The sequence below is a fragment of the Cladosporium halotolerans genome, assembly GCF_011745625.1.
Source record: "Cladosporium halotolerans strain TM138-S3 chromosome Unknown Sca12, whole genome shotgun sequence".
Taxonomy (NCBI): Eukaryota; Fungi; Ascomycota; class Dothideomycetes; order Cladosporiales; family Cladosporiaceae; genus Cladosporium; species Cladosporium halotolerans.
Genome location: NW_027191463.1, coordinates 59,789 through 85,662, shown reverse-complemented (window position 1 = coordinate 85,662; position 25,874 = coordinate 59,789). Strand labels below are relative to the sequence as shown.

Sequence of the window (25,874 nt, the reverse complement as noted above, 5' to 3'; positions counted from 1 at the left end):
CTTTTATCGGTCACGCGTTGAAGCCCAGTCCCCTGCTCTCTTCATCCTCTCTAAGAGCGTTCCTGACCTCTTCTTCACCAACTCCGAGCCTGACTCTGCCAACACGATCTCCATGCCTGCTTTCGACGCCTATTATGCCGGCTTCGGCCAGCTCGACTGCAGCACCACCAAGACCCATTACCCTTGCCGCCTTCTCAATTTCCTTCTTGAGAGCCGGGCGTCCACGCTTGGACGGTGTTTGTACGGCTCCTGGTGCATCCTCTTCTGCTCGCTGTGGAGGCGTGGCGTCTGGGGTCAGGAGGTATTGCTCGAGAGGCTTCGACTGAGACATTGCGCCCATTCGTCGTGCTTCGTTGGAGATGTCGGCAAGAGTAGATTCTGTGATACCTGTCCGCCTCAAGCGGGCGAGCAAGGCACCCAGGAAAAGTTTGCTCGCTAGAGGCAACGAGCGGAGGTATGCAGCCATCGGAGTTGAAGTTGCTTCGGTGATGGCACGTCTGATAGTTGCGATGTTGACAATGCCTTTCTTCTGCGCCGGACCAAGAGGCAGAGGCTTCTGTCTCGCTGGCGTCTTACTTGGAGTATCAGGTGCCGCATTTTCCTTTTCCTTCTCGGCCTCCACGCTCTCCTGCTCTGCGATTTCCACTGCGCGTCGACATATGTCGAGGGCACGTCGCGCGTCACCAGAGACTGCTGCGACTTTTCGACTTGCAAATTGCACCGCGTCGGGCTCGACAATGACCTGACCGACACCTTCAAGTCGCGATTGGATGATGGCCATGAGTTGAGTGTGGGTATAGCCCGGGAAGGTGATACGAGTAAGACCCAATCGAGAGCTGATCTTGTTGCTGAGTGTTCGCTCTGGCAAGTCCATAGTGTTTGCGACGGCTAGTACGATTAGTCGACTATGCCGAAGCTGTGGCCAATTGAAGAAATTGTACATGACGCCCTGATTGCGAGTCACAAGCTGATCAAGCTCGTCCATCAGTACCACGCAAGGCACACGGCGCGGTGATGGCGTCGTGAACTCTCGTTCCAGAAGCTCCAAAGCGTGTGCTGAACTGACACGATCACCTTTCAGCGCCTCCCATAGTAAGCTGTATGACTGATGGGGGTCTGTGACTTTCATGCCATTGATTTCCACGAAATAGAAGTCATCCAACTGCTCATCCGCTACGGCTGTTTGCAGGGATGCCACCACTTCTCTGACTGTTGCTGTCTTTCCGGTACCAGGCGTGCCTGAGATGTAAATACACGCACCAGTGCCGGCTGTAATAGCAACCTCCAAGTGTGATTGCACTGTATCAAATTCCTCCTCGCGACAAGGTAGTGCATGGGGCACAGCCGAGACATGAAGCGTGGAGCGGGCAAGCTGATACGGCGATGCATTCAGCTGTGAGGGTGAGAGCATTCTCGTACCGAGCGGCGTGAATTCTAGAGGCTTCTTGGTGACAATTCGTTTGTGTGTTGGAGTCGTGAACTTCCTGGGTGTTCTTTGCTTCGCCTTAGATGGAGTGGGTGTGGCAGAGGTCACCTTCCGACGCTTTCGAGGTGTCGCAGGATCATCCCCACCTTCTTCGTCAATGTCCTCCAACCCATACTCGTTCTCCTCTCTCTTCTTTGTAGGCTTGCGCCGACGAGTCTTGACAGTCTGTCTCTCCACCAGGTCGCTGATAGTATCCAAATCCTCCTTTCTGCTCTTGAACACGTCTTCCCATATGAACTCCTCGGTGTACGTCGCTGTCTTGATGTTCGCGCCCCTCCGACAGACGAAGACCTTGCCATAGTCCTTGGAATTCTTCGAAACCTTTCCGCTTGGATATTGAGCCACGAATTCCTTTTCGGACATCACCTTCGCTTTTCCATTGATTGTTGTCAAAGGATTCTCGTCAAAATTCGCGGTGATGTACAGCTCATTGGGCAGATAATCCGTACGCTTGCTCTTGCCTCTAATTTCTTTCTCCGAGGAAAACCACATCATGGTCGCCTTCTTTTGCAAGACCATCTCTCCGTCGTCATCCTCGAGCTCGCCTTCAGAAAGATCATAGATAATTGCGACCCAAGCCTCATTTCCCGCCGGGGCCTTCAGCAGGACTGTGTCGCCAATGTAGCATTCAAAGTCACCCATTCGGGCGCCGATGATGTTCTTCGAGCCATTTTCTACTGCTGGGGTGCCGGCGAGAGCTTTGTCGTCGCTGGAGTAAATAAAGTCCCAGGGGTGATCCTCAAGGCCGAGCTCATCGTCTGAGTCTTCTCTAAGCACGCTACCTCCGGACAGGTAGTGACGTGCTTTCTCGATGTTGGTACGTTTCCGCTTGGGTGGCATCTTGCACGGTGTGAGGTACGAGTTTGTGGCTTTCTGGGAACGATCTTGCGAGAGTTGCGATCGTCGGACTTCGAGATCTCGAAGCGCGCGAGACGACGCGCTTGTTGCACGCGCAATCACGTGACTTTGGGGAATGGACGCATGCACTGTGATTGGTTTTCTATCTAGGTACTGCCTAATGTAATAACAAGAATGTGTCTCATTACGAATTACGTCACGAGAAACATCAGTAAGCATTTGATCGGTTGTCCAAATCAAGAAACAAATGTCTGGATACTGGCCTCGCAAAACAGACACAGGGCTATGCTATCTCACTCATTTGCTCGGTCGAGGCGAGATTTGACATTTCAAGTGTTGGATGTCAATTCGTACAGGCACTTTCAGGAGGTTCAATGCTGTCTCCAATAGTCTGTGCTGTCTGTTGCTACAAGGGTATCTAACCAAAATTGCCGAGCGTACTACAACGTTCAATCCATTGCTTGATATGTCCGAAGTCGAATAGCCATCATTCCTTCTTGACCGGCACACTACCCTTCTCTCCCTGCGCAACTTGAACAGGGCTAGGGGCAAGGTTCGGAGGAAGTATACTGGCCCCGTTACCTGGCGTGCTTGAAACCATGGAAGGAGGCAACGGCTGCTGGGTTGGGTTCTGGTCATGCTTTTGCGGGATGGCTTTAGTACTTTCGGGCCAGGGCCCGGACATGCCATCCGCAGCAACCCCGTTCGCTGTCGCGGAAGCAGGAGCAGGCTGAGCGGTACCGTTATTGGTGGGTGTTTGGAAATGGTGCAATGGTGAAGGGTAGCCGTGTCCGTTCGATGGAGTAGCTTGTAAGGGAGATTGCGCCATTGACTGTGACGAGGGTCGTGGGAGGGGCCGAGGCTGAGCGGGAGGTGAGGATTTGGTGGGTGAGTGTCCAGCATTGTAGGCGTATCCATTCGAAGGAGGCGGGAAGGACGTCAATGGGCTGTGCAAGAGAGGTGATTGGCGCGGCTGAGGTGTTGGCTGTGTGGGAAGCGGGCCAGGAGAGGAGGGTGGAGCGCGCTTCGCTGGTGACTGAAAGCCGTTCATTAAGTGTGCGGAGCTGGGCCTGTGAGGAGGTTGTTCGGGCTGGCGCGCTGGTTGTGGAGGTGAATATCTTTGCAAGCTGGGTTGTTGGGTGTACAGGTTGGGATATTGTTGCGGCGGTGGAGAGCTCATCGGATATGCCTGTCTGCTGGACTGCGGGCTACGGCCGTACTCAGTTGCAGGTGGGTGATAACCAGGATGTCCACCACTTGCCTGGACGGCATTTTGATGGGCGTACTGATGCTGATATTGATGAGGATGATGAGCTGGTGCACCGCCTTCAGGAACAGGCGACGGCGAGCCGCCATGACCAGATTGGGATGGCCTTCGAGGTGGAGGTAGAGGGCTGCCTTGCCACTGTTGCTGCGGTGGTCTAGGCTGTGCCGAGTGTGTAGGTACGGGATAGTACGCCTGATGTGGGGGCTGCGGCATTCCCGGCGGCATTGTTGCACCATGAGACAAGTTGGGGTAATATGCTTGCTGGGGCGGAGGGTATCGCGAAGGAGCTTGATCGCCGTCAAGCTGGCGCTGAACATGAGGTGGCAGGCCGCTGTCTCGGGGTGCACTCGAGGATGGCGGCCTGTCATCGCCTCTTTGAGCCTCAGGGCTGCCACTTGACCTCTTGCCCAGCTTCAGTGATGGAATCTTAGGTTTCTTAGCATCTTCTTCCTTCTTCTTGCAGGCATGGCACACGAAAGCGAAATCGTCGCTGCCCGCTTGTGCAGGCGTAACGCCGTGACACTTGCTGTGCTGCCATACATTGCAACGATCGCAGGCCATGGAATGGGTGCCGTCGTCAAAGTTCTCGCCATGCAGCCCGCATACGGCGCAGTCGAAGTACCAATCACCTTCCTCATCTTGTAGCTCTTGGAGATCTTTCTGTAGTTGTTCCTTCTGCGACTTCAGTTGGCGCCCAGACTGGCGTTTGATGTTGTCGGCATCGTTCATGTCCTGTGAAGCCTCCCGCTCGCCTTCCCGCTCGAGCCTGGCAAGCTCTTCCTCTTGGAGAATACGCTTGGTCTCACGCTCTTTCAGGCGCTGTTCGCGGGTCATTCTGCGGGATTCGTGGCCCTGGATTCATGTTAGATTTGCTGCTTGTCATGGAACATGGAGTGTCTCACCTCTTCGATCCTGCGCTGCCTATCTTGTTCTTCATGCGCCATGCGAAGTTCGCGTTGTTTCTTCTCTTCCGCTTCGCGAGCCTCGCGCTCTTCACGCTCTTTATCGGCTTTGACGGCGAGACGGCTCGATCGCTTTGCGCCTGACATCTTCTGGAGGTTCTCTAGCTCTCGCTGCTTCTTCAGCTGCTTTTGGCGTACCGCTTCAGCGCGTTTCTCCAGAATCGGAAGCACGTCGCTCTCGATACTCTGTCGCAGTTGCTTCTCGTTCGGATCGCGTGAGCGGAAGATGGTTGACAAGAACTCCTGATAGTCCGCCAGAGTGATGGCAATGCACTCCCAAGTATTATTCGTGAAGCCGAAGTCCCCTTCTGCGTTGGTCGCGTCTCCGGCATGTGCAACAACCACGTCGTCTTGTGCGCCTGCTTCGGCGTCGGCCATTTCCTCGTCTTCATCTTCCGGCTCAGACTCTGCCTTGAAACGCTTCGAGGACCTCGTGCCTCTGCTCTTCGGCTTAGGAGGCTTCTTCGCCTTTGGCTTCGGTTTAGGCTTTGGTGCCGGTAGCGGCGGAGGCGGTGCTGCGTCTGAGCGACGGTATAATCGATTGTCGTCGAGAACATAGTATGATCGATCGTCCTTATCCCACCCGATTGGATCGATGCGCCAGCTCAGATGGTCTTCGTCTTCTGGCATGCGATCGCGTATCCGCGCTTCATTGAAGAATGTCCATGTACTCAATTGCTGCAAAACACGTATTCTGGTGAAGACATCAAGGTCGTCGAATTTGGTCGGTTCCTCGTCCTCACCGAAAGGATTACGCGAGGGAGCTTTTGCCAGATACTGTCGGCGTGTATACTCGGCGAAGATTTCGGGACTTCAAGATGTCAGAGAGATTCACGCATATGTCAGCGGTGCACTCACGTGAGGCCTCTATGAGATGAGACTGTCTTAAGCATGGAAAGCCCAATTTGCGCGAGCTTTTCTGACGGATGGGGGAGCAGGCACTCATGTTCGAGGTCCTGTTGTTGCAAGATTAGCAAGGGATCTCTTGAATTCATATTCCGATCGCAAGGCCGGCGGGGTAGCGAGAGTCAGGGCGGAGGGGCATACTTCAATGTCGAAGTCCTCGTCGATCTTGACGGCATTGCCGAAGAGGAAAATGTACTGCATCAGACTCGCGAACTCCCACATATTCCGCAGCTCTTTCAGTGTTTCGGCGGCCTCAGGTGCCATCTGTGGCTCATCCGGCGCATCAAGCTGGGCCACCTCTGCCGAGCGCTTGTAGCGCGGCATGGTGACGAGGTGACTTGTTCGTGGAGGTGAAGTGTAACGGAGCGCGGCGCAATTCAGAGACGCGCGATCGGGTATCAAGTGTCGAATGCAAGGAGTAGGCGTGGAGGAGCCAAAGAAAAGAAAGTGAAATGGTGCGTTTGCAAGTTGCTTGCGTGAGAGACGTTCGCGACGCTCTGATGAAAGTCCCAAGGTCGACGCGCCTGGCCCTCCCGCGCGAGTCGGCGGGCCGTGCCGACGGATGCTTACCTTAACCTTAGCGCCCCAAGCCGCTGGAGACATGTACCTTGATGAGATCCTCAGACCACCTTTTATCCGCTTTTGCTTTGATCAACCAGAGTCTCTCGGGGGCTGTAAGCCGTCACTTCAGATGTGGTTTCGTCTCTTTTATCATGCCAGAATCACTCAAACATGACGAAGAATATCTGATTGCTGAAACAAACAGCATGCGAAGTCAACAGCTGCAACATGCCGACGCCACTGCCTCACCGCAGCAAACAGATGTCGAAATCCGACGGCTTTCCAGGCGATTGTACGTTTCGCACGCACTTTCAACGTGGAACTCTCGCGTGTTTGAATTCGGCGCATTCCTCTTCCTCGCCCACATATTCCCACAAACACTTCTACCAGCGTCTGTCTACGCGTTGGCACGGGCAGCTTCGGCGGCACTCTTCTCACCATGGCTGGGCTCTTACATAGATCGAGCAGATCGGCTTAGAGTTGTTCGGCAATCCATTCGTATGCTCCGCAACCAACAAAGTCTACCGGTCCTCACTAACACCCTGCAGTTGGTCAACGACTGCCAGTTGTCGTATCCTGTGTTGGCTTCTTACTCATGTCGATCTACACGCATTTGATTCAGTCAACATCCGGGAAGACGATTACTCTTTTGATCCTTTCGAGTTTGGCATGTATCGAGAAGCTGAGCGCAGTGCTCAACACCATCTCAGTGGAACGAGACTGGGTTGTCGTAGTTGCTGGCTCAGATGAATCAGGGCTCGCCACCATGAACGCGCAGATGCGCCGCATTGATCTATTCTGCAAGCTGGTTGGTCCCTTGGCGATATCATTCGTGGACTCGAACTCCACGCAGTTGGCTATACTGGTAACGGGGACTATGAGCAGTGTCTCCGTGATGGTTGAGTATCTTGCTATCGCCCGTGTTTACCGATCAATCCCGGCACTGCGGGTAGCAAAAGTCACATCCGATGAAGCACCTAGCCCTTCTCCTAAAAACTTGAGCGAGCGCTTCCTGGATACAGCCACCATCCTGCTGTCGTATTTTCGCCATCCATCGTTCCTTCCGTCTTTCGCGCTTGCGCTGCTCTATCTGACAGCGCTGTCGTTTTCTGGGCAATTCATAACTTACCTCCTCGCTCAAGGGTTGAGCAGTGCCACCATCGCTCTGTTCCGTGGCGTGGCCGCCATCTTCGAAATGTCTGCCACATGGCTGGGCCCCTGGCTGAACAATCGCATTGGCGCAGTCCGCTCCGGGATCTGGTTCCTAAACGCGGAGCTCGTCTTCATCGTGCTTTCTTGTGCCCTTCTGTGGCTTCCTGCGTCTGACTCTCAGGCCGACGGTATGACGTTGGCTCTCGTACTGGCGGTAATCCTCAGTCGGACGGGTCTGTGGGGATTCGACCTCAGCGCTCAGCTCATCATTCAAGACGAAGTCGAACCTGAGGTACGCGGATCCTTCTCAAGCCTCGAAGCCTCCTTCCAAAACACGTTCGAGATGCTCGCCTTCTTGTCGACGGTCATGTTTCCCCGCCCCGAACAATTCAAGTACCCTGCCGCCATGTCTGCCGCGGCGGTGGCCTTGTCAGCACTACTGTACGCATACTTTGTGCGCGCTCGCAGAGGGCACCTGCTACACATGTCTCGCTGTCTTGACAGAAAGGACCGCACAAGGCCGCACTCTCAAGGCTGGGAGAGCATACCATTGGAAGAGCCCCATGAAACCAGCGTGGAAGATGAAGTGAGATGAAGCAAGCTCGCACGCCTGCCCTGTACATTTTTCAAAGATATCTACATGCCGAACTAAAAAGAAAGCCGCTGAACAGTGCAGACGGCGGATATCATTTCCCAACCCTTCCCAAAACCGGGGGCCCTTGTGTATCGTAAGCTCAATCCTTCCCCCCGGAACTGCCATCGCAAAAAGAAACATCAAACCGAATGAATGTCCAACCCTAGCGAATCTCATCGAACGCCTAAACCTCCCCACAAAGAACCTCCTCAATCCCACCCAGCGCCGGCCCAACACTCGGCCTAGGCTCCACGAGCCCTACAAGCGCATCGTCAAATAGCGTCCTCTCCATTTCTTGCTCAATCTCAACGCACGACTTCTTCCTCCTGATAACACGCCTCGAATCGAAGTCCGAGGGCGAAAGCACCGGCGAGCTGTTCCCGAATGTGAAGCCCGCGAAGCCCGGGAAAGCGCCTTGCTGGGTGGGCGCGGGCGATGTGGATGGTGATGACGATGAGGCGGAGGTGGTCGGACTGAGAGGCGAGTGGGAGCGCGAATCCTCTGTCCTGCGGGTTGGCGAGTGTGAGAAAGCTGTGCGGAGCTTTTGGAGGGATCTGGATGGCGAGAGACGGCGGGTGGTGGTGGTGGGCATGGTGGCGGACGTGTCGTGTGTTGTGTGGGCGATGTGAGCCGCGGTAGCTTGATAGCAGTGTATAGGTATTGCTGCCCCACTGCTGTATAAGGTAGTGATTTTGTGTGAGAAAGCCAGTGAATTGTTCGGCAGTAATGCAGTACTTGATATGAAGTAGGCTCGGTGCCACGTTCTCCGCTAAAGTAGTTGTTGGAGCAGCAACGCAATCCCAGGGCAATGGTAGAGCAACAGCCACTCTTCTTCAAGAAATGTCGTCAAGGTCCAGCCTCCCAATACAGGCAGATGTCGATCCCACGCGAAGGCGATACCAGCCGTCGCCGAGCAGCAGCGTTGCTCCCCCGCCGGTCTTGACGCAGAAATTGGACAGAAGCGGTGAGAGCAGTAGAGCAGACCGAGACAAAGGTGTCACTTGTGTTCTCCAGGACAGAGCTGAACCGAGACAAGATCAATGGGCGGAGTTAACGCCGTGGAGTGCGCGTTGGCCAAGGAGCAGACAGTGAGATGAATACAGCCGCGACATTGCTCACATCCCACAAGGACCGCCGGTATTATCTACCATCAGCCCAGTACACTCACCTCCACCGTGCCCTATCAGACCCTGAGCAGGGATGCGTACATCTAAGATTGCCGGCAATCCTGCAAACGCAGGCGGTGGAGTCGCGAAACGGCCTGCTACAAATGCCTCCAAACAGCTCCTTTCCCGTTTCGGCTGGCGGTTCGGTCGTGCAGTCCAACGCCATGTTTCAGCGCGCTGGCGCTAGGTCTCGACCCACGCCGCTAGCGAAGGAGATCACGGGGAAAGGGGTCTTGCATTCATGACGATTGACTCCATGGTACGTGGCAGGGTGGCGGCGTTGAATTTACATGCCAGCTCTCTGCGACGGAGGAATTGCGTCAGGTGACGGGAGAGGTGCTGGGAGCGGTCTCGAGTTGATTGTTGACTTCGTCCGTCTTGCTGCAAGCGAGCCGGCGACGATCTTCCCATTTGAATTCCGGCTCCTGCTCTTTGCCTCAGATTGTGACGATAATGCCCGCGGGTTATAGCCTGGCATTGATTTGCTGGCGGTAGATGGGTGGAAATGAATAGCGTCGGCGGTAGTTGCGTGGAAATGGATTGTTGAACAACCCTGCTATAAGGCCCAAAAACACGTGCTTCTTCAATCATTTGTGTTTGATTATGAGCCAAATGCGTGCACTGTACATGAGTACAGCTTTATCGGTAATCTCACACGACCACTGGAGCACAAGCACAAGAGGTGCATATACTCATAGTCGTGGCCGTCTCACAGGTGGCGCGGAGTAAGCTGCAGGGAATTATCGTGCTCCATGAGGTGTATTAGGTTGGGTACTTTCGTATATACACCGAAACGCCAGCGCTATGCAGAACGAGAAAAGAGAAGAACAAATGAAAAGGCCATGTACGTCGTTCGCCGCATGTCAAAGGCCGCCATGTTTCGTCCAGCATTCAAAACGTCCATGATTCAAAACGCCATGTGTCTCAACGCTCACGCTCAACATGCAAGAACAGAAATCACCCAATCCAGACGCGCATCTGCCAAACGCCACCTCAACACTGCGTTCCTAGACCTCCACTGGCCACCTGAGAAGCTCGATCATTGCTGCGGACTCGGCGGCCTGCTATTCGAGCTGTATTGCCTGGGCATGCTTGGTCGGTTCTGTGGGCTCGGCGGCCTGCTGCTAGAGCTATACTGCCTCGGACCAGCGCTCGGCCGGCGATGTGCGCTCGAAGCGCGACTCGAGCTCTGCTGCCTAGCAGACGAGCGGCGCCGGTTGTTGTTGTCGATGGTTTGCCTGCGCGTCGTGACGCTGCGCCGCATACTCTCGCCCCACGCGCTTGTGCCGAAGGTATCCATCATCATGCCAGATTGGCTAATTGAACTGTTTGCTCTACTTCTGCCGCCGATGCCGGTGTCGCCAGTCAAGGACGGGCTAGCCGGAGGCGTGTTGGCGTTTTCGAGAGCAGCGGCGAAGTGCCAGTCGGGTTGGATGCTAGCCTGCGAAGGAGACGGGGCAGGGTGCGCTGGTGACAATTGCGGAGAGCTCTGGAGAGATCCGCGAGTGGGCGAGCCCGTGGGAGTAGTCTGGATGGAGTTACTACGATGAGTGCGTGCGTCGCCGCGAGACCACGACGACGAGGGCCTGCCGGTATTGTCCGATGCAGAAACGCTCGGGGCGCGGCCCACGCCGAGGCCTTCTTCGTTGTCGTTGCTGGGGTCGACCTGTGTGATGCTGACAGAAGGCACGTGGAACTTCTTCGCCTGCGTGACATCGTCGCCCGCTTCGTCTTGAACAAAGATCTCCGGGACACCAAACGATGGCACGGTGTTCATGCGCGCTGACTTCTTGCGCTCCACCGCGCGACGGAAGCGACGGGACCAGTAAAGGGTGTCAAAGAAACCGACGACGATGTTTCGATTGACAGCCTCCTCCACACGCTGGAGACGAACACGCCGGCGCAAGAACTCCTCGAGCTTCAAGCTTCTGTTGTCGTTGATCACCTTGTAATGGGCCAAAATCATTAGCAGCGTACCAAAGGCGATTCCACGATCCGGATCCGCAGAGACAAGCACCTCCTCATAAAAGGTGTTCATCCTAACTCGCCGCCTCTGGATCTCATCCACAGGTATCTCATTGAGCTTCGCGTTCAGTTTTGCGAGATCGAGTTGTCTGGGCTCGTAACTCATAGCACCATCCAGCGGCAGGGAGTTCGTCCGACGGAGTGGACTGTCAACTTGGCATTCTTCCAGGAACGCGCCGACCGTGAAATCGCCATCGTATACCCTCATCTCGAAAACGCCAGAAAGTTCACCAAGGAAACGAGGGAACGCTTCCTTGGAAATGTAGCCGGTGCCAACAGGGTCAAACTCTGCCCAAGCTTGCTTGAAGCGACGAATTTCCTCTCTGCTGATGATGGATAGCCCGCTACTCCTCTGGTACACGTACGAGAAGTTCTCGTAGATCAGCGAGATGAACAAGTTGACGAAAATGTACATGCTCAGAATGTTCCAGGAGATGAACAGAGCGCGAGCCCACTTTTCGCTGCCGCAGTCTCCGTCGTAGTAGCGGGTGCCGACGGTGCAGAAGGGCGCCTCGATCGCGGCGAAGTCTTCCATCAGGGCGTTCCAGCCTTCTCCAACACTTGTCCTAAAGAGCAGGATGAGGGCTTTTGGCACCGTGCGAAAATTGGCGTTCGCGCTTGTCTCGTCTCCGAGTCGCGTGAGACCGAACGTCTGTGTGAGCGCGATGGCAAACACGAGAAAGAAAACGAACCAAGTCGCCAGCAGATTGACGATTGATCCAAGACTGGCAGCACCGGTCTTGAAGAGCTGGTCGAGTTGATTGTTTCTCGGGATGATCATTAGCGCCACCGAGACCAAGAACAGCTTCTGAAACTGGATGAATGTTCGATCTTTGAAGTCGGAAAGAAGCATAAGTGTCGTGATGAAGGTGCCTGACACCGCAAAGAGAGAGTAAACATCCCACGCGCTTCTTCTGAAGCGCAGCCAAGACAAGCCGATGATTCGGATGACGATGTTGGCGATATAGAGCAGCGTGAAGAGGAGAAAGAGGTAGTCTCTCGCCATACTCCAGCCCTGTGGCTCCGGGTAGAATTCGAGCATCAGGAGGATCAAATGCACCACGAGCAAAGCAGTAATGCCTTTCTGCCACCGACCGTTCTTGGTAACAGCACGACGATAGCACCATTCTTGCCAGGTGTCGCGTTTCTCCTTCGCCGATGGCCGCTTGGACGGCGAGACCTGGCGCAGCAATTTCCGCAACTCCAACCATGACCTCTGCTCTGCAGTCAGGAAAGCAACACCCGTCTGTTCCGAGAAGTTGCGCATGAAGACGGACACAAACAGTGTCAGAATGAACACCGCTCCAAGCAAGTTGAAGATCACGAAGTAGACCGCATTTCCTTGCGTCGAGAAATCTTGCGGTTGCGTGAAAACGCCCGTGGCAGATTGGCCGCTCCACATGACATCCACCCAGCCCTCTTGAGACACGATCTGGAAGAGAATGAAGAGCGCTCCGCCAAAGCTATCGAAGTCGTAGAAGTCGTTGCCGACCGCTCGCGGTACAAGTACGTCCCAGTTGTAAGGCTGGCTAGTGTATTCTCCGACGCAATCAGTCAGATTGGTGATGCCTGCACCACCATCGTTGCAGCTTTGCATTTGCCCGGCAAATAGATTCAAGCCATAGATGGCGAACGGAATCAGCAAGCTCAACGAAACAAGCGCTGCAGACGTGAGCTTCCAGATTCCAAGGACAATGAGAGAGTGAAAGGTGTTCCTAGCACTATCACTGACGTTGAGGAGCCGCAAGGCTCTCAGAGCTTTGAAAGCACCCACAGCACGCGATCCATTGCCGGGATCGGAGAGATAGGTGATGACACTTGCCCACAAAGTGCAGAGCACAATGCCGTCAATGAAACCCCATGAGCTGCGGAAGTAGGCATTAGGCGTGAAGAAAGCGCCATCCGCAATGACCTTGATGATGGCCTCGACAGTGAAAAGCGCAGCAAAGCCGATATCGGTGAACACGAACCAGTTCTTGACACTGAACTCGCGCCCAGGCTGCTCAAAGTATTCTTTCTGGTACAGTGGCGTTGTGACACAGGCGAGCAATACCATGCCGACGATAGCACAGTAGACAAACGCCGAGAACACGTACCACACCGTCGGATTTGGGGCAACACCCTCGATACGCTCGTGACCACGTCCAGGTCCGACCATTCGCTGGCAGAGCTTGCGAATTGGGTTGTACGGCTTGAAGATGAAGAGCGACTTGTTGTAGTTTGGATGCAGCTTGAGGTAATCTCTCTGGGTCTGCTTCCGCACCTCAGTAGCAGCAACGACTTCTTTGGCGAGACTTCGGGGATCCAATTCTTCATAAGGCTTAGAGAGATGCAGCCTCGCATAAAAAGGATTTGGCGGGCCGCGGGAAAGGCGGCCTCCGGTCTTGTCCCAGATGGCCGTCCAGAAGCCCGGCTTAGTCGTGCCAATATTCATCGTGGAGAACCGTTTCATCGGCGCGGGTTGTGGATCGTTCTCATCTGGCTCAACCTCGTCAAGGAAATCGCGTACAACAGCGTCTTTCATCAGCATTTCCGTGGCCGCACTGCCAAAATCGAGGGGATCCTGACGTCGTGCTTGTCCAAACTTGAAGATGCTGAACAAGCTCATTGTGCTGCTAGCAGAGCTACCTTGCTCCTTCTGTTGCAAGAACATCCTGACTTGCTGTAGACGTTTCTGGTCTTCGCTGACGTCGAAGTTCTCCTGGATGACAGCAATGAACATGTTCAGCGTGATGAAGTTGGCCAGGATGAACCACAAAATGAAGAACAAGGCTCCGATCCATGCAGTACCCCAATGGCTACTGGATTCTGTAACTGCATACAAGATGCTGGTCCAGTCCTCTGTTGACAGAATCTGGTACATCCCAAGGAATGAGTTGAAGACCGTGCCAAATGTGACTCTCGCCTCGTCGTCGGTGATTATACCGCGGAACAGCTGAGTGGCGAAGATTGCCGCAAGGAAAGTAAGGAGGAACACGAACAAGATGAGGTTGAGCACACCAGACACGTGTCGCAGGACCAACATGATCAAATCGCGCGTAATTGGTACCGCCAGCACGACTCGATAGATTCTGACGATCTGGAAGAACGTGAGCCAAGCGTATGGCGTGCCAGAGTTGTGAATGGGTGGTATTTGGATGACCAAGGTGATGATTGCGAGCCCAAGATCGACCCAATTCCGTCGATGGAAAGGAAAGTCTCGCCAATCGCTGGCTAGGCGGAACGCGATTTCGCCCACAAGTATCAATGTCACGATGAGCTCAGAGACATTGATGAAGTCTGATGTGTATTCGCCCATTGTGTCGTGCCGCATGCTTTGTGCAACCAAGCCGTAGACAATAATGGCAATCCAGAACCATTTGGACTTCTCGTAAGCTCGCTTCAGCCCACTGGTACGACGTTGTTGTTTCGATTCACTCTTAGTTCCTTCGTCGGCAAGATCTTCTTCTCTAGCTCCGAAAGCACTGCTCCTGCTCTCTTCTCTGATCACCTGGAAAGCTGACGATATGACAGCAACAAGCAGGTTCAAAAGCCAGAGATACAGAATCACGATGCCGAAAGCATAATAAAGCGCTGCTATCAGATAGTCCGTATCGGCCAGGTAATACATTATGTCGGTGAAAGTGTTGGAAGTCATTATGACAAATACTTCTTCCAAAGAGTTGCCAACGTTGTCGAAGCTGACTGTGTTGTTGTAAGGATTCTCGCCCTCAACACAATATGATCCGACGGGGCACAGATAGCCCTTGTGCTTGGTTGCGCCTGGCTGTCCATCTGCATAGACCCAAGGCATCTTCGTGCCATCTTGGGCCCACCATCCACCACAATATTGCTCATCCAGTGTGTAGTTCGCCTGAGGTGGATCTGCATTGTTGCCGTCCCACACGCATGTTCGTCTTAGACTGGATTTGAAGCTCTGCACGCCAATGATGCCAAAAAGCAGCCAAAAGAATCCTATTAAAATGCCGATATTGAGCAGTGAGGGTGCAGCACGCTTCAAACTTCGCAAGATGACAGACGTTCCGCTCGTAATGTTCAAGAGTCGTAAGATTCGGAGGCACGCCATCATCTTGAAGACGTATAGTCGATGGCCCCATTCAACATCCAGAGCGTTGAGCAAGAATGATATCCAGAAGGAAACAACAGCGACGAAGTCGAGGCGGTTGAAGGAGTGGCGCAGATATGCTCTGTGAGCTAATCGCTTCTTCTGCGCTTGCCGGGAGCCACCCGGTACTTCGTCAAACGTATGCATTGTCATGGCACGCAGGAGGGACGGCGGTTCTATGTCGTGAGGCGCGACAGGCCTCTTCGAGTGACGGATTGAAGGCCGTGCGTGTGGTGTCAAGAGCTCATTGGCTTTTTTGTTGAGGGCTTTTCCCAAGCCGATGCTGCGGTCAATAGTACTGTACTCGCTCGGGTTGAATATGAAACCAGACACGATGATCTTCGCGATCGTCTCGATGGTGTACACAAGGAAAATGGCAAACAAGGTGTAGTCGCTCCACTTGTGTCCCCATCCTGGCGATTGGTCAATGTCTGGATCTCTGATGCTGCCCGCCGAATCGATTGCCAGAACGATTGTTTGGACAACAATCAGCAGTAGAATGAAGGGCTCCACGAAAGGGTGCACAAGCGCACTGAGTAGGGCTCGTCGAACCTTGCTGTGCTTGCTGAAGACGGAAAGCGATTTACCTCTCAGAGGATTCGGATCTGCTCTTCGCGGGAGTTCGGGAGTATGGTGGTGCATGTGACTTTCCATTGGAGCGGCTTCTGACATAACCGGAGATGGCGCCTTTTCACTCGCAGGCGATTTACTCGGGCCGTCCGCATCGTTCGCCATGTCTCCGTCAGGATGTATCACCGGGATAGGTGGGAGATCGCGGTCTTTGTCAATGGCCTTGACTGATGATTTCCGTCTAATCGCTTGTTCCACGAGTTCCGGTTCGTGACTCAAGTTGACGACTCGCTGCGACATATTCCGTAGCATGTTTCCAGTACGTGTAAACGGGGACTCCAACGACGCGGGCGACAAAGATCGCTTCCGGCTGGAAGGTGATGTCCCAAGCCTGGAGTTTGGAGATCCGTCGCCCGCTTCCAAATTATGCAAATCATCCCCTAGCCGAGGGCCGCTGGTACTGCGTCGACTCCGTTGTCCAGAAGGAAATCGTACGCTGAGAGTGGTACTCTGACTCCGGTTTCGTCCTTGAGCAGAACCCTGAGGTGTTACCGGAGCCGCTAACGTTGATGGCCGAAGCCGTACGGTATCAGTCAAAGGTTGTGTATCATCTTCATCTGCTGCGCCGGGGGAGAAGAATGCAGGGCCATCGTCCAGCGTGACAGAGACCATGTCGTCAGTACTACTTCTGGACGTGCTCAGTCGAGGGAGGCTGTCACGTGTAGCACGAGGTGGCCCTACTGCTCTCGGAGGCGCATGCTCCATATAGTCTCCCGCATCGTTCTGTGATTGGGATGTATCGGCGAAACTCAGGCCTGCGAAGCCTATGGCGGATTGGAAGGCTCCTCTATCAGCCACCGGAGACATTGGCGCCTCGTCGTCCTCGTCTGGTATCCTTGACTGCTCCCCCGACGGTGAAGATACGTATAAGTGCGGCGAGAGCGGCATGCGCTCCGATTGTTGTGGTGGGCTAGGAGAATCCTCCCCTATCGGCGCATAGCGTCTCTGTTGTTCCGGCGATGTCTGCCTACTGCTTCTGAACAATGCTCTTCCTCTATCGCTGAGTGTGCGCCGGTGTCGGCCATGGTCCGCCGCATCGCTCGCATCCTGGAAGCCATCCGCGTTCAGTGTTTGGAGGGGGATTCCTTGGGCGGTCCGGTTGCGACGATGCGACGGTGAGTCCTCGGCTCCGTTGGCCATGGAGTCAGCGCTCCGAGGAGTGGTTGAACTCCTGGTCGCCGTCGCTCAAGGGTCGGAAGACGGCATGAGGATGCGCGGTGGTGCTGGCTGGGGTGTCTGCTGTATCGCCCCAGACTGCTGTGGAGCTTATCTGGGCGCGGTCGGTGAAAGTAGAAGGTAGGCGGACGGGTTAATGGAGTGGCGGGAGATGGTTGTACCGCACTTCCCTGGCGATAGAGATAACAAGGCCGGCCAGAGGTGTCTGAAGGATTGAGCTGCCTTTCCAATGGGCTGCGAAGGAGGCGCAGGCAACGCGTAAGGTGGACGCTTGCTGCGGCTCAGTCGCGACGTTTAGGATCGTCGCTCGGGCCGGAAGCAACGGTAATCCCTGAGAAAGTGGGGGCTGAACGCCAGCCTTGTAGGGCTGATTCGTCAAGGGACCTGCCAGTTCGTATGAGCTGTCTGCCGCACGGAGCGTTGCGCGTCTGCTTGCATCTTCTCCCGCATCACCGGAGTCCACGTGCCAACCAAGCCCCGCCAAATACCAATAATAAAGGCAGCAAAGCACGAAATCCAGAGCGATTGTACCAATCGTCCGTTCAGTGAAGAACGTGACAGCTATACCATCTCTAGGAGTCATGGCATCTCCCGCAAAACGCTCGATCCTCGTGATCAACCCAAACACAACTCGAGCCATGACGAATGGCCTGAAGCCGCTCATTGACTCACTCGGCTACACAGACGTAACGTTGTGCCCGATCTGGTATACATATCATTCGCCCTGACGAGGAACGCATAGGATGAGCTGGAAGTCATTTACTACACCGCACCCGCAGGGGTGCCCTCCATCAACAACGAAGACGACGCCGCAATATCCGCTCGCGAATGCTTGACCGAACTTTCAACGTCATCGTATCTGAACGATTGCCAAGGTTTTCTGGTCTGCTGCTACTCACAGCACCCTCTCGTGCCGGCACTCCGAAGCTTGATCGCAGAACGCAATATGCACGGCAAAGCCGTCACGGGCATCTTCGAGGCGTCAGTCGCCAGTTGTCTGCAATCTCTGAATGTGCATGACAAGTTCGGTATTGTCAGCACTGGCAAGCAGTGGGAGGAGATTCTAGGGGATGCTGTCACTAACCTCCTCGGCTCTGCCTCATCGTCGAGGTACGCTGGCACCGAAACCACAGGCTTGAACGCCGTCGAGCTGCACACCACACCAAAGGAAGAGGTCGACAAGCGCATGAAAAACGCAACCAAGCGTCTCCTCGACAAGAAAGCTCGAGCCATCTGCCTAGGCTGCGCCGGTATGGCTGGCATGGACAAGACGGTCCGTGAAGCCTGCATCGAGCACTTGGGAGAGGAAGAAGGAAACAGAATCAAGATCGTCGACGGCGTCATCAGTGGCATTCTGCATCTACAAGGCGCCCTGCGTGCCAGCAACTAGCAAGCTAAGCAAAATCATGCGCAACGGCATCTCTTCTGTCCGCACAAGCCGTCCCTCCCTCCCCTGAACACTACAACTTGCTCTCCTAAGTCCCCTGCGCCTGAATCAACCCCCAAATATCGCTTTTAAAGCACCCCCTCCCCCAACCCCTCCCCGTCAATCTCCCCTGGCCACAGTCCCACTCCTCAACAACCAGCAGCTCCGGCTGCTCACCACCAACCCTCCTCCACGCCGTCATCCTCTAACAAAACCCCTTCCCCTCCCCAACCAGCGCCTTATGCCTCTTCGCACACCACTCCCAATCCCGATCAACCCAAACACAAACCACCGCCCCCGCAAGCCCCTCCCCACCAGCAGCCTCCCAACTCCCCACCCACCCCAACCCCCACAACATCCTCGCCCAGCACATCACTAAACCTCGAATACCTCGTCAGCTTCCCCAAAGCTTCGCCCTCGCAGAAGCCAACGTCGTTGAGCGTGTACAAAGCGAGGAAGCGGCCGTCGCTGGCGTGCTGGTACCGCGGCGCGAGGTCCGGGACGTGCGAGGAGCAGTTGAGGCCGTCGGGCAGGTGCCATGCGGTTGAGGAGGCGGGAGGTGAAGTGCAGGAGGGCGGGGGTGGGCATGGTGGTCGGTCATGGTGTTGGGGAGGGTTTTGTTGCTAGGTGTGAATGGTGGGCGGAGGTTCGGTGGTTTGAGGGATGGGATTGCGTTGAGCTGTTGCCGATGCAGGAGCGTTGCCCTGGGCCGTGTGGTCTGCCGTGTTCTTATACTTTCTTGTTCGGTTCTCCAAGGCCGGCAAGCAGCAACGAGCTTGCGTCGTCGTTCTACGAACGCAGGAGGGCGGATCGATGAACGAAGGAGCCGAAAGTCAGGCGGGGAACAGAAACAGCAGGCGCTTAGGGCTATCGATGGAAGTATGTATTGCATTGACCTGTCGATTCATCACCACGGTAGCGTTTATTCCGATCATAAGATACATATCGTAATCGTAATCTAGCGAAGATATCGAGCAACGCACTCAAAAACGCTTTTGCAACTCGCTTCAAAGAACCAGAGCATCAATTTGGGTAGCAAGAACAAGCACGAAATGAAGAAGAAAAACCATTTCAATAACACAGCATTACTAAATAGACAGACCCCGGATAACAATTCTGCGAAATCGATCTCATCCTACCTCCTGATCTCTCTAAAATCTCCTCGCTAGCCTACCTCATCCTGTCTTCAAGTCCCCATCGTCTCGGAAGATCTGCCCCTTCAATCTCTAAAACGTACACTGGCCATGCCTCGAGAAGCCGCCAGGGGTGTCGCTTTATCATGGCTCAGAAGCGTTGATGTTGTTCTCGTTTCCACGAGAGCAAAGTCCGTAGCCAGATGCCCAGTATTAATGAATGTATTCGGTCAGTGGCGCGGTGAGCGCGGTATAGTCGAGGGGTGGCGTGGTTTTACGCTGCGCCGGAGCCCTGCTGTGGTTTGTAGCGGTATCCTAGAACTTTGTGCTGAGTATTTCGGCACATGTGCAGATGTGGTATGGCAAAGGTAGTCAGGAGGGATGTGCTCCACGGTCGAACGAATCAGGGAAGCCGGTTGCTTCACTCAAAGCGCGTACGGGTTGAGCGAGCGGATAGTCAGGCAACTGTCAGGCAGGTCAGCAGATAGATTTTGGAGAGTGGAAAGCGTGAAACTTACGGTGGGCTCTTGGTGAGGTCGGTCTTCAGCAGCACCGGCACACGGGTCATCTCACGGACATCCTGGATGTAGTTGTTGCCCTCTTGGCGCAGGGTGAACAGGTCAAGGTACTTGTCCTTGTTGGAGGACGCGTTCTTGATGCGGCTGTCGCTCTGGCTACGCTGCGGCACAAGGCCGTTGCGAGTCGGGCTCGGTGGGCCGGACTGGGTTGCACGGTCGCCATTCAGAGCGACGCCGGAGTGCTCAGCGGTAGCATCGGACGCGTTGTCATCGTCATCGTCGAACAGGGCGTCAACGTCGTTGGTATCGATGGTGCCGGCGTTCATAGCACGGCGCTCAGCCTCCTGGCTTTCCTTGGCAGAGGCGGCCGACTTCGCAGCAGTGGCAGATCCCATGCCGCGACCAGAACCAGCCTTGGGACGTTCATCCTCCGGCACGAAGGCGCCGGAAGGAACACCCTTCTCCCAGTAGAGCTCTAGGAGACGAGTATCCTTGTTGAATTCCGCCTTCTTGAGCGGCAGCTGATCGCAGTGCACGCGCTTCTCGAAGCCGTATTCTGGGATGAGGACATCGAAGGCGCTTTCGTACACGCAAACGACAATGCCAACGCTGATGAGGTCAGTGTTGGACTCCTGGATCGTACGGTTCATCATGCGGCAAGATTCGATGTGGACACTCTGCTCCTGAGCAGCAAAGGCCGAGTCCTTCTTGGTGTTGCAGCTTTCGGCGGTCTTCGAAAGGTTCTCCGCGTCCTCAGCAAACTCAATGGCGCCGTCAGAGAGGGCAGCCTCAAGCTGGCGGTGGACGACAATGTCTGCATAGCGACGAGAGGGGTTGGTGAAGTGCGTGTACAGAGGCACGTTGAAGGCGTAGTGCGAAAGAGTGTTGTCAGGGATCTTGCTCGGGATGAAGTACTTCGCACGGGACATGGCCTTGACGACGAGCGTTTCCATGCCCTTTCTGACATCGGCATCCTCAATGCGGAAGAGGCTGTTCTGCAAAGCAGCGCTGCTGGAGATGTCGACTTCGTAGCCGATGTTGTTCATGCGCTCTGCAAACAGGTTCAGACGACGCTGGTTGGGAGCTGCCTGGCGGCGCAGGAGGGCCTTTTCAGGCATGGCAGCATGGATCTTCTCCGCGACAAAGGCATTGGTCTTGTGGCTGAGCTCCTCGATCATCTCGTGGGATGGGCTGGAGTCGAAGATGTTCTGCTCTACAGGAACGTTCTCGTCGTCAAGCTGGTACAGCAGGCGGAGCGGCGGGATCGAAGACTCCTCGCCTCCAAAGCGAGCCTGACGGAAGCGCTGAGTGACATCGTTAAGAATCTTGATATCCTGCACACGGCTCTGGTCAAGGGAGTGGGTGCCGTTGCCGCCGATAACGGCGTCGACCTCATCGTACGAAAGCTTGCCAGTGCTCTTGATCACACTCTTGCCGACCCAAGTGTCATCCTCGAAAACTTGGCCAGTAGAAGCATTGACCTTGAACACGACGGAGACGGTGTAGCGCTCTTCGCCGGGCTGGAGGCAGCAAATCTCGGCAGAAAGCTTGGCCGGAAGCATGTTGACGGTTCTATTCATCAAGTAGACTCCGGTGCCACGCTTCTTGGCCTCACGGTCGACAAGAGAGTTGGCCTTGACGAAATGAGCCACGTCTGCAACGTGGACACCAATTTCGTAGATGCCATCACCAAGATCCTTCAGGTGGAGAGCGTCGTCAAGCTCCTTGCTGCCGTTGGGGTCAATGGTGAAGGTGTTCTCATCGCGGAAGTCGCGACGGTTGGCAAGAGCCTCCTCACCGTCATTGGCAACGGACCACTCATCGTGGCCAACGTTCTTGACGACGGCATCGGAGAACTCGTCGGGGCCGAAGTTGTTGTCGCGAAGCAAGGCATCGGTCTCCACCTTAAGTTCACCGGCCTCGCCAAGCTGCTCAACCAAGGTACCGAAAGGATGGAGGGAAGTGATGGGCCAGCGCTTGATGCAAGCGACGAAGATCTTGTTGCTGTATTCCTGGTGCTTCTCCACGAAGTCCTTGGGGGCCTGCTCGGTCGGAATGGCGATCAAAGGCACACGCTTGTCGGTTGGCTTGAACCAGACAATCTTGGGCCTCTCTTGCTGACGCTCCTGCTGACGGGCGTTGCCACCTTCGCGAGCCTGGCGCTCGGCCTCTTGCTTCTCCTTGGTGGCCTGGCTGCTGGGGCGAAGCAGACCGAGTGAGCCGGAGAACATCTGGCCAGCTACACGCTCGATGACAGCAACGACATGACCAGCGTAGAGCGGCTTCTGATCATCGTTGATCTCATCCTCCTCCATGAGGAGCAGGCTCTGACCCTCGACCTCGACGTCGTCGTTCTTCTTCTGGGTCGGGCGCTGCTTCAGACTGCCGCGGCGGCGAATGCCGCCCTCCTGAGCGGCGGAAGAGCTTTCGGGCTGGGTGGTAGCGTCGTTGACAGCGTGGATGCTTCCGCTCCTATCAGAGACATCCTTGCGCTTTTTCTTCTCTTCCTTCTCGCGCTTCTGGCCCCAGACCTCATCGACATCAAGAAGCTCAATAGCAACGAGATCGCCCTCAAGAGCACGGTTGCGGTCCTTGCTACCGCAAATGAAGATGTCCGCATCGAGGTCAGCCGTCGTGACGTAGGCGTCGCTGCGGTTCTTCTTGTTGACACGGAGAGTACCCGCGACGAGCTGACCGTTGGCGAGGAGCGCGGGCAGCGTTGCCTGCGGCAGGTAAGGAGTGAAGAGTGTCTTGCGCTGCTGTTGCTGCTGGCCCATGCCAGGGCCCATCTGCGGGGCGTTGTGCTGGCTGCCAGTGATCGTAGCCAAGTTCGGCTGGATGCCGGCCTGCTGGTAGGCCTGGATCTGAGCCATCTGAAGAGCGTTGAGCTGCTGACCGGCAAACACATTAGGCTGCTGAAGGAGGACCTGGCCCTGAGGTAACTGCATGAGCGGAGGCTGCGGCTGGTACTGGAAGTTGCCCAGAGAGCTGACGGACTGCGCCTGCATGGAGCCACGCTGGCGATGGCCGGGCTGGAACGGCTGGGCGGTCGTGTGCTGGTTCATGTTGAAGTTGCCCATGTTTTGACCCTGCTGCTCGTTGGTAGGGGCCTGAGGCTGAGGCTGGCGCCAGTTGGAGTCGAAATTGCGAGAGCTTTGCCTGCCGTGGCCACTTCCACGACGCAGGATGTCGTTCTGGGAGTTGGCCCCAGCGTCGTTGGTAGCCTGCGGAGGAGGGAACTGAAAGCCGGAGGGGCCACCGCGGCCGGTGTTGGACATGCTGCCCATACCTCTGCCACCGACAGCCATGCTCTGGCTGCGGCCATGGCCACGGCCGCCCATGCCGCCTCTAGAGGCGCTTGGGGGCGTCTGCTGCGCATCGGCCGGGTTGGCAGGGCTCTCGGAGCGGTTGGGAGAAGCGCCGCTGGCGTTCGGGATAGGGAATTGGAAACCACTAGTCTTCCTCTTCGCCTCAGCCGCCTCGGCAGCCTTCTTCGCTTCGGGAAGCGCAAGTGAGTGTCTCCGAGCGTGTCCGCTGCCTGCAGATCCACCTCCTCTGCCGCCACGAGGGGCGGTGTTCTCGCCTCGGTTCTGGCCGGCGGGGAAGCTGAAGTCTGTCGCTCCACCGAATCCAGACGCTCCGCTGGAAGGTGCTGGAGGAGGGCCCATACCCATGTTGGGCATGGCCGATTGGTTGCGGCGGTGACCGCCAGGAGCGCCCATGCCACCAGCCATTGGGACACCGAGCTGCTGCTGGCCCATTTGACCCATTTGGCCCTGCTGAAACTGGAAGGCATTGGGATTTGAGTTGACCTGGAGGTTCTGCATCTGGCCTTGCAGCTGCTCGTACTGAGTAGGGAGCTGTTGCTGCTGCGGGATCATGCCCATGTTGACATACTGCTGGTGGGTAGCGGCGATCTGCTGCTGTTGCTGCTGCAGCATTTCAATCTGCTGGGCGAGAGCAAGTTGCTCCACTAGGAGGGAAGTCAGCATTCAAGTGCCTTGTGATATCTCATGTGGACGATCGACGGGTGCGACCTCGAGCGAAGCTGATACAGGACAACGTACTCATCAGGGGTGTCATCTCAGACGGGCTGCGACGGTGGGCAATGTGCAGCCGACGCCCAGCTGGGCCCTGGGGACCGGTCTGGTTGGGCTGGTCCATTGTATATATCTGCGAAGATGTTACGCCGCGGGGCTGTCAAGCGATTTGCGCGGACGTAGTATGTAGAGTGCTTTTGTGGAGACTTGAAGTCTGTGGATCCGACGTCGAGCACAAGGGGCGTCAAGGCCGGGCTCGTGAGAGTGGGGTGACGTGTGCGGTATGGAGCGGCGTGGGAATTGCTTTTCTGGCCTGACTGCGGGAACCGACGGGAACTTGGCCTGAGGCTGCTGGAACAAGAGTGCGAGCGTGAGGGTGCGATCCAAGTATGCTTGGTGAGTGGGCGTGAGCGTGCGAGGAGTCTGCGGTTGGTTGTGGTGCGTGAGGCGGAGGGAGTGTTGCTGGCCGGCGAGCTGGCCAAGGCAGTCGGGGCGACGCTGGGGGTGGAAGGGAGCTCCCTGGACGAGGCGGGGCCTCAACAGCGACGCCAACAAGCAAGAGCGACGGAGAGAGCGGTGCGAACGGACGCGGGCGGGGACGGAGGCGACGGCGGCAGGCGCGGCGGAGGAAGTGAAGGGCGTGGGAGCGGAGAAGGAGGGATGGGGGGATGGGGGATGGGTTTGCGAGGTGCAGGAAGGGAGCAGCAGCGGGCTGCGGTGGACGGCCGAGCGATGGTCACGACGGTGATGCGAGTGTGTGGAGAGAGCGCGGTAGGAGCCGCACGCTATAGGCGCTCGCTTCAGGCTGCGTGGGAGGTCAGACAGCCAAAGCTCGTGCGCGCGCCGGATCGCGATGGCCATGACGTCGCCCGATGCCGCCCGCCAGCAGCGAGACAAGAGCTGGGTACGCGTCGAGTCGGGGACGGCAGGCCGATCGCCAGCTGCCCTATGTATGCGACTCACGACCGTCTGAGCGAGGACGGCCTGTATATGGATGTGACAGCTGGCAGTCTGCACACATGCTTCCGGTCCAGCCTGGCCGCCGGAGGCCACGGCGATACACTGCATGGTCACGCCGGCCGAGGCCAGCTCCCAGCATGTGCCCGCGCGCTCCCTGCACGGCGCGCTGCAGTCCACGGCTAGGTAAATCATTATTGTACCGTACGTACCCCCACGGGCACTGCTCGGATGGCTGCATCTGCATGGCTTGCAAGCACGTCGTCAGCTTATTAGCCCGGTCCGCCGCATTCTTCAGCTGCAACGTCGCGCCTTGTCCTGCCGTCGCCTCCTTTATCTGCCGCAGCCGCTGGTTCATCTTGAAACAGGCCACGCTTGCCGAACACCGCTGGTGCCATGACAGCATAGTCGTTGCGCCGTGAGCGTTGCATGCCCCAAGCTGAGAGCTATCCATAGCCGCACTCAAAATGATGCGCTCATTTGCTTCAGCCGATCCCCTGAAGCGAGGTGCGAACAGGCCAGCGGTTCTTTGGCTGCTGTCCTGTATGCTATGGTTTGACTCTCGAAAATGTGGAGAAACAACCACGGGGTTGCATGCATTCACCAGACAGGATGTATTGCTGAGGGGGAGAGTAAGCGAAATGGAAGATGCGCTTTTGACAGACATTTACGCATGAAATTCTACCGTGTCGCTCAAGCCATATGATCGCATGAAATACCAAAGCACGGCAATCGAAACGCCAGCCTTGTCGACGTCTTCCAAGATTTCGTCTCTTCGGCTCTTCTTGCTTAGGGCTGCCTTCAGCTCCCCCGACGGGCGTGGCGGCCTGAGGGCTTACGATCCGAGCGGGCCGCAGCCGCCGCCGGGGTCT

At 56.0% G+C, this 25,874-nt stretch overlaps 7 protein-coding genes across 7 annotated transcripts; 2 read left to right on the top strand and 5 right to left on the bottom strand.

The window, feature by feature from the left end:
• Positions 1-10: 10 nt before the first annotated feature.
• WHR41_04011 (uncharacterized protein) lies at positions 11-2,326 on the bottom strand (the record flags this gene model as incomplete). The annotated part of the gene is made up of 1 exon (XM_069372617.1): positions 11-2,326. The coding sequence occupies one exon, from the start codon at positions 2,324-2,326 to the stop codon at positions 11-13; it is 2,316 nt and encodes a 771-aa protein (XP_069230044.1).
• Positions 2,327-2,664: 338 nt separating this feature from the next.
• On the bottom strand, positions 2,665-5,937 carry WHR41_04010 (uncharacterized protein). Its single transcript, XM_069372616.1, has 4 exons — positions 5,621-5,937; positions 5,432-5,529; positions 4,514-5,384; positions 2,665-4,463 (listed from the first exon to the last, which is right to left on the bottom strand). Exons 1-4 carry the CDS (start codon positions 5,801-5,803, stop codon positions 2,832-2,834), a joined length of 2,784 nt encoding a protein of 927 aa, XP_069230045.1. The 5' UTR covers positions 5,804-5,937; the 3' UTR covers positions 2,665-2,831.
• A 205-nt stretch (positions 5,938-6,142) lies between these two features.
• Positions 6,143-7,787, top strand: WHR41_04009 (uncharacterized protein; the record flags this gene model as incomplete). The annotated part of the gene is made up of 2 exons (XM_069372615.1): positions 6,143-6,538; positions 6,589-7,787. The coding sequence occupies exons 1-2, from the start codon at positions 6,193-6,195 to the stop codon at positions 7,785-7,787; spliced, it is 1,545 nt and encodes a 514-aa protein (XP_069230181.1). The 5' UTR covers positions 6,143-6,192.
• Positions 7,788-8,010: 223 nt separating this feature from the next.
• On the bottom strand, positions 8,011-8,418 carry WHR41_04008 (uncharacterized protein; the record flags this gene model as incomplete). Its single annotated transcript, XM_069372614.1, has 1 exon — positions 8,011-8,418. The coding sequence occupies one exon, from the start codon at positions 8,416-8,418 to the stop codon at positions 8,011-8,013; it is 408 nt and encodes a 135-aa protein (XP_069230180.1).
• Positions 8,419-10,031: 1,613 nt separating this feature from the next.
• WHR41_04007 (uncharacterized protein) lies at positions 10,032-16,892 on the bottom strand (the record flags this gene model as incomplete). Its single annotated transcript, XM_069372613.1, has 1 exon — positions 10,032-16,892. One exon carries the CDS (start codon positions 16,890-16,892, stop codon positions 10,032-10,034), a length of 6,861 nt encoding a protein of 2,286 aa, XP_069230187.1.
• A 479-nt stretch (positions 16,893-17,371) lies between these two features.
• On the top strand, positions 17,372-18,394 carry WHR41_04006 (uncharacterized protein). Its single transcript, XM_069372612.1, has 2 exons — positions 17,372-17,614; positions 17,671-18,394. The coding sequence occupies exons 1-2, from the start codon at positions 17,510-17,512 to the stop codon at positions 18,316-18,318; spliced, it is 753 nt and encodes a 250-aa protein (XP_069230186.1). The 5' UTR covers positions 17,372-17,509; the 3' UTR covers positions 18,319-18,394.
• An 863-nt stretch (positions 18,395-19,257) lies between these two features.
• WHR41_04005 (uncharacterized protein) lies at positions 19,258-24,536 on the bottom strand. Its single transcript, XM_069372611.1, has 3 exons — positions 24,073-24,536; positions 20,006-23,978; positions 19,258-19,952 (listed from the first exon to the last, which is right to left on the bottom strand). Exons 1-3 carry the CDS (start codon positions 24,167-24,169, stop codon positions 19,913-19,915), a joined length of 4,110 nt encoding a protein of 1,369 aa, XP_069230189.1. The 5' UTR covers positions 24,170-24,536; the 3' UTR covers positions 19,258-19,912.
• Positions 24,537-25,874: the final 1,338 nt, after the last annotated feature.

Bases quoted from the DNA above. Each gene is read 5' to 3' on its own strand.
- WHR41_04010 (XM_069372616.1), bottom strand. From the start codon at position 5,803: ATGCCGCGCTACAAGCGCTCGGCAGAGGTGGCCCAGCTTGATGCGCCG. The intron at 5,385-5,431 runs GTGAGTGCACCG...GACATCTTGAAG, and splicing joins TCATCTCATAGAGGCCTCAC to TCCCGAAATCTTCGCCGAGT. The intron at 4,464-4,513 runs GTGAGACACTCC...ACATGAATCCAG, and splicing joins GGCAGCGCAGGATCGAAGAG to GGCCACGAATCCCGCAGAAT.
- WHR41_04006 (XM_069372612.1), top strand. From the start codon at position 17,510: ATGGCATCTCCCGCAAAACGCTCGATCCTCGTGATCAACCCAAACACA. The intron at 17,615-17,670 runs GTAACGTTGTGC...AGGAACGCATAG, and splicing joins ACTCACTCGGCTACACAGAC to GATGAGCTGGAAGTCATTTA.
- WHR41_04005 (XM_069372611.1), bottom strand. From the start codon at position 24,169: ATGGACCAGCCCAACCAGACCGGTCCCCAGGGCCCAGCTGGGCGTCGG. The intron at 23,979-24,072 runs GTACGTTGTCCT...CTTCCCTCCTAG, and splicing joins TGAGATGACACCCCTGATGA to TGGAGCAACTTGCTCTCGCC. The intron at 19,953-20,005 runs GTAAGTTTCACG...CCTGCCTGACAG, and splicing joins GACCTCACCAAGAGCCCACC to TTGCCTGACTATCCGCTCGC.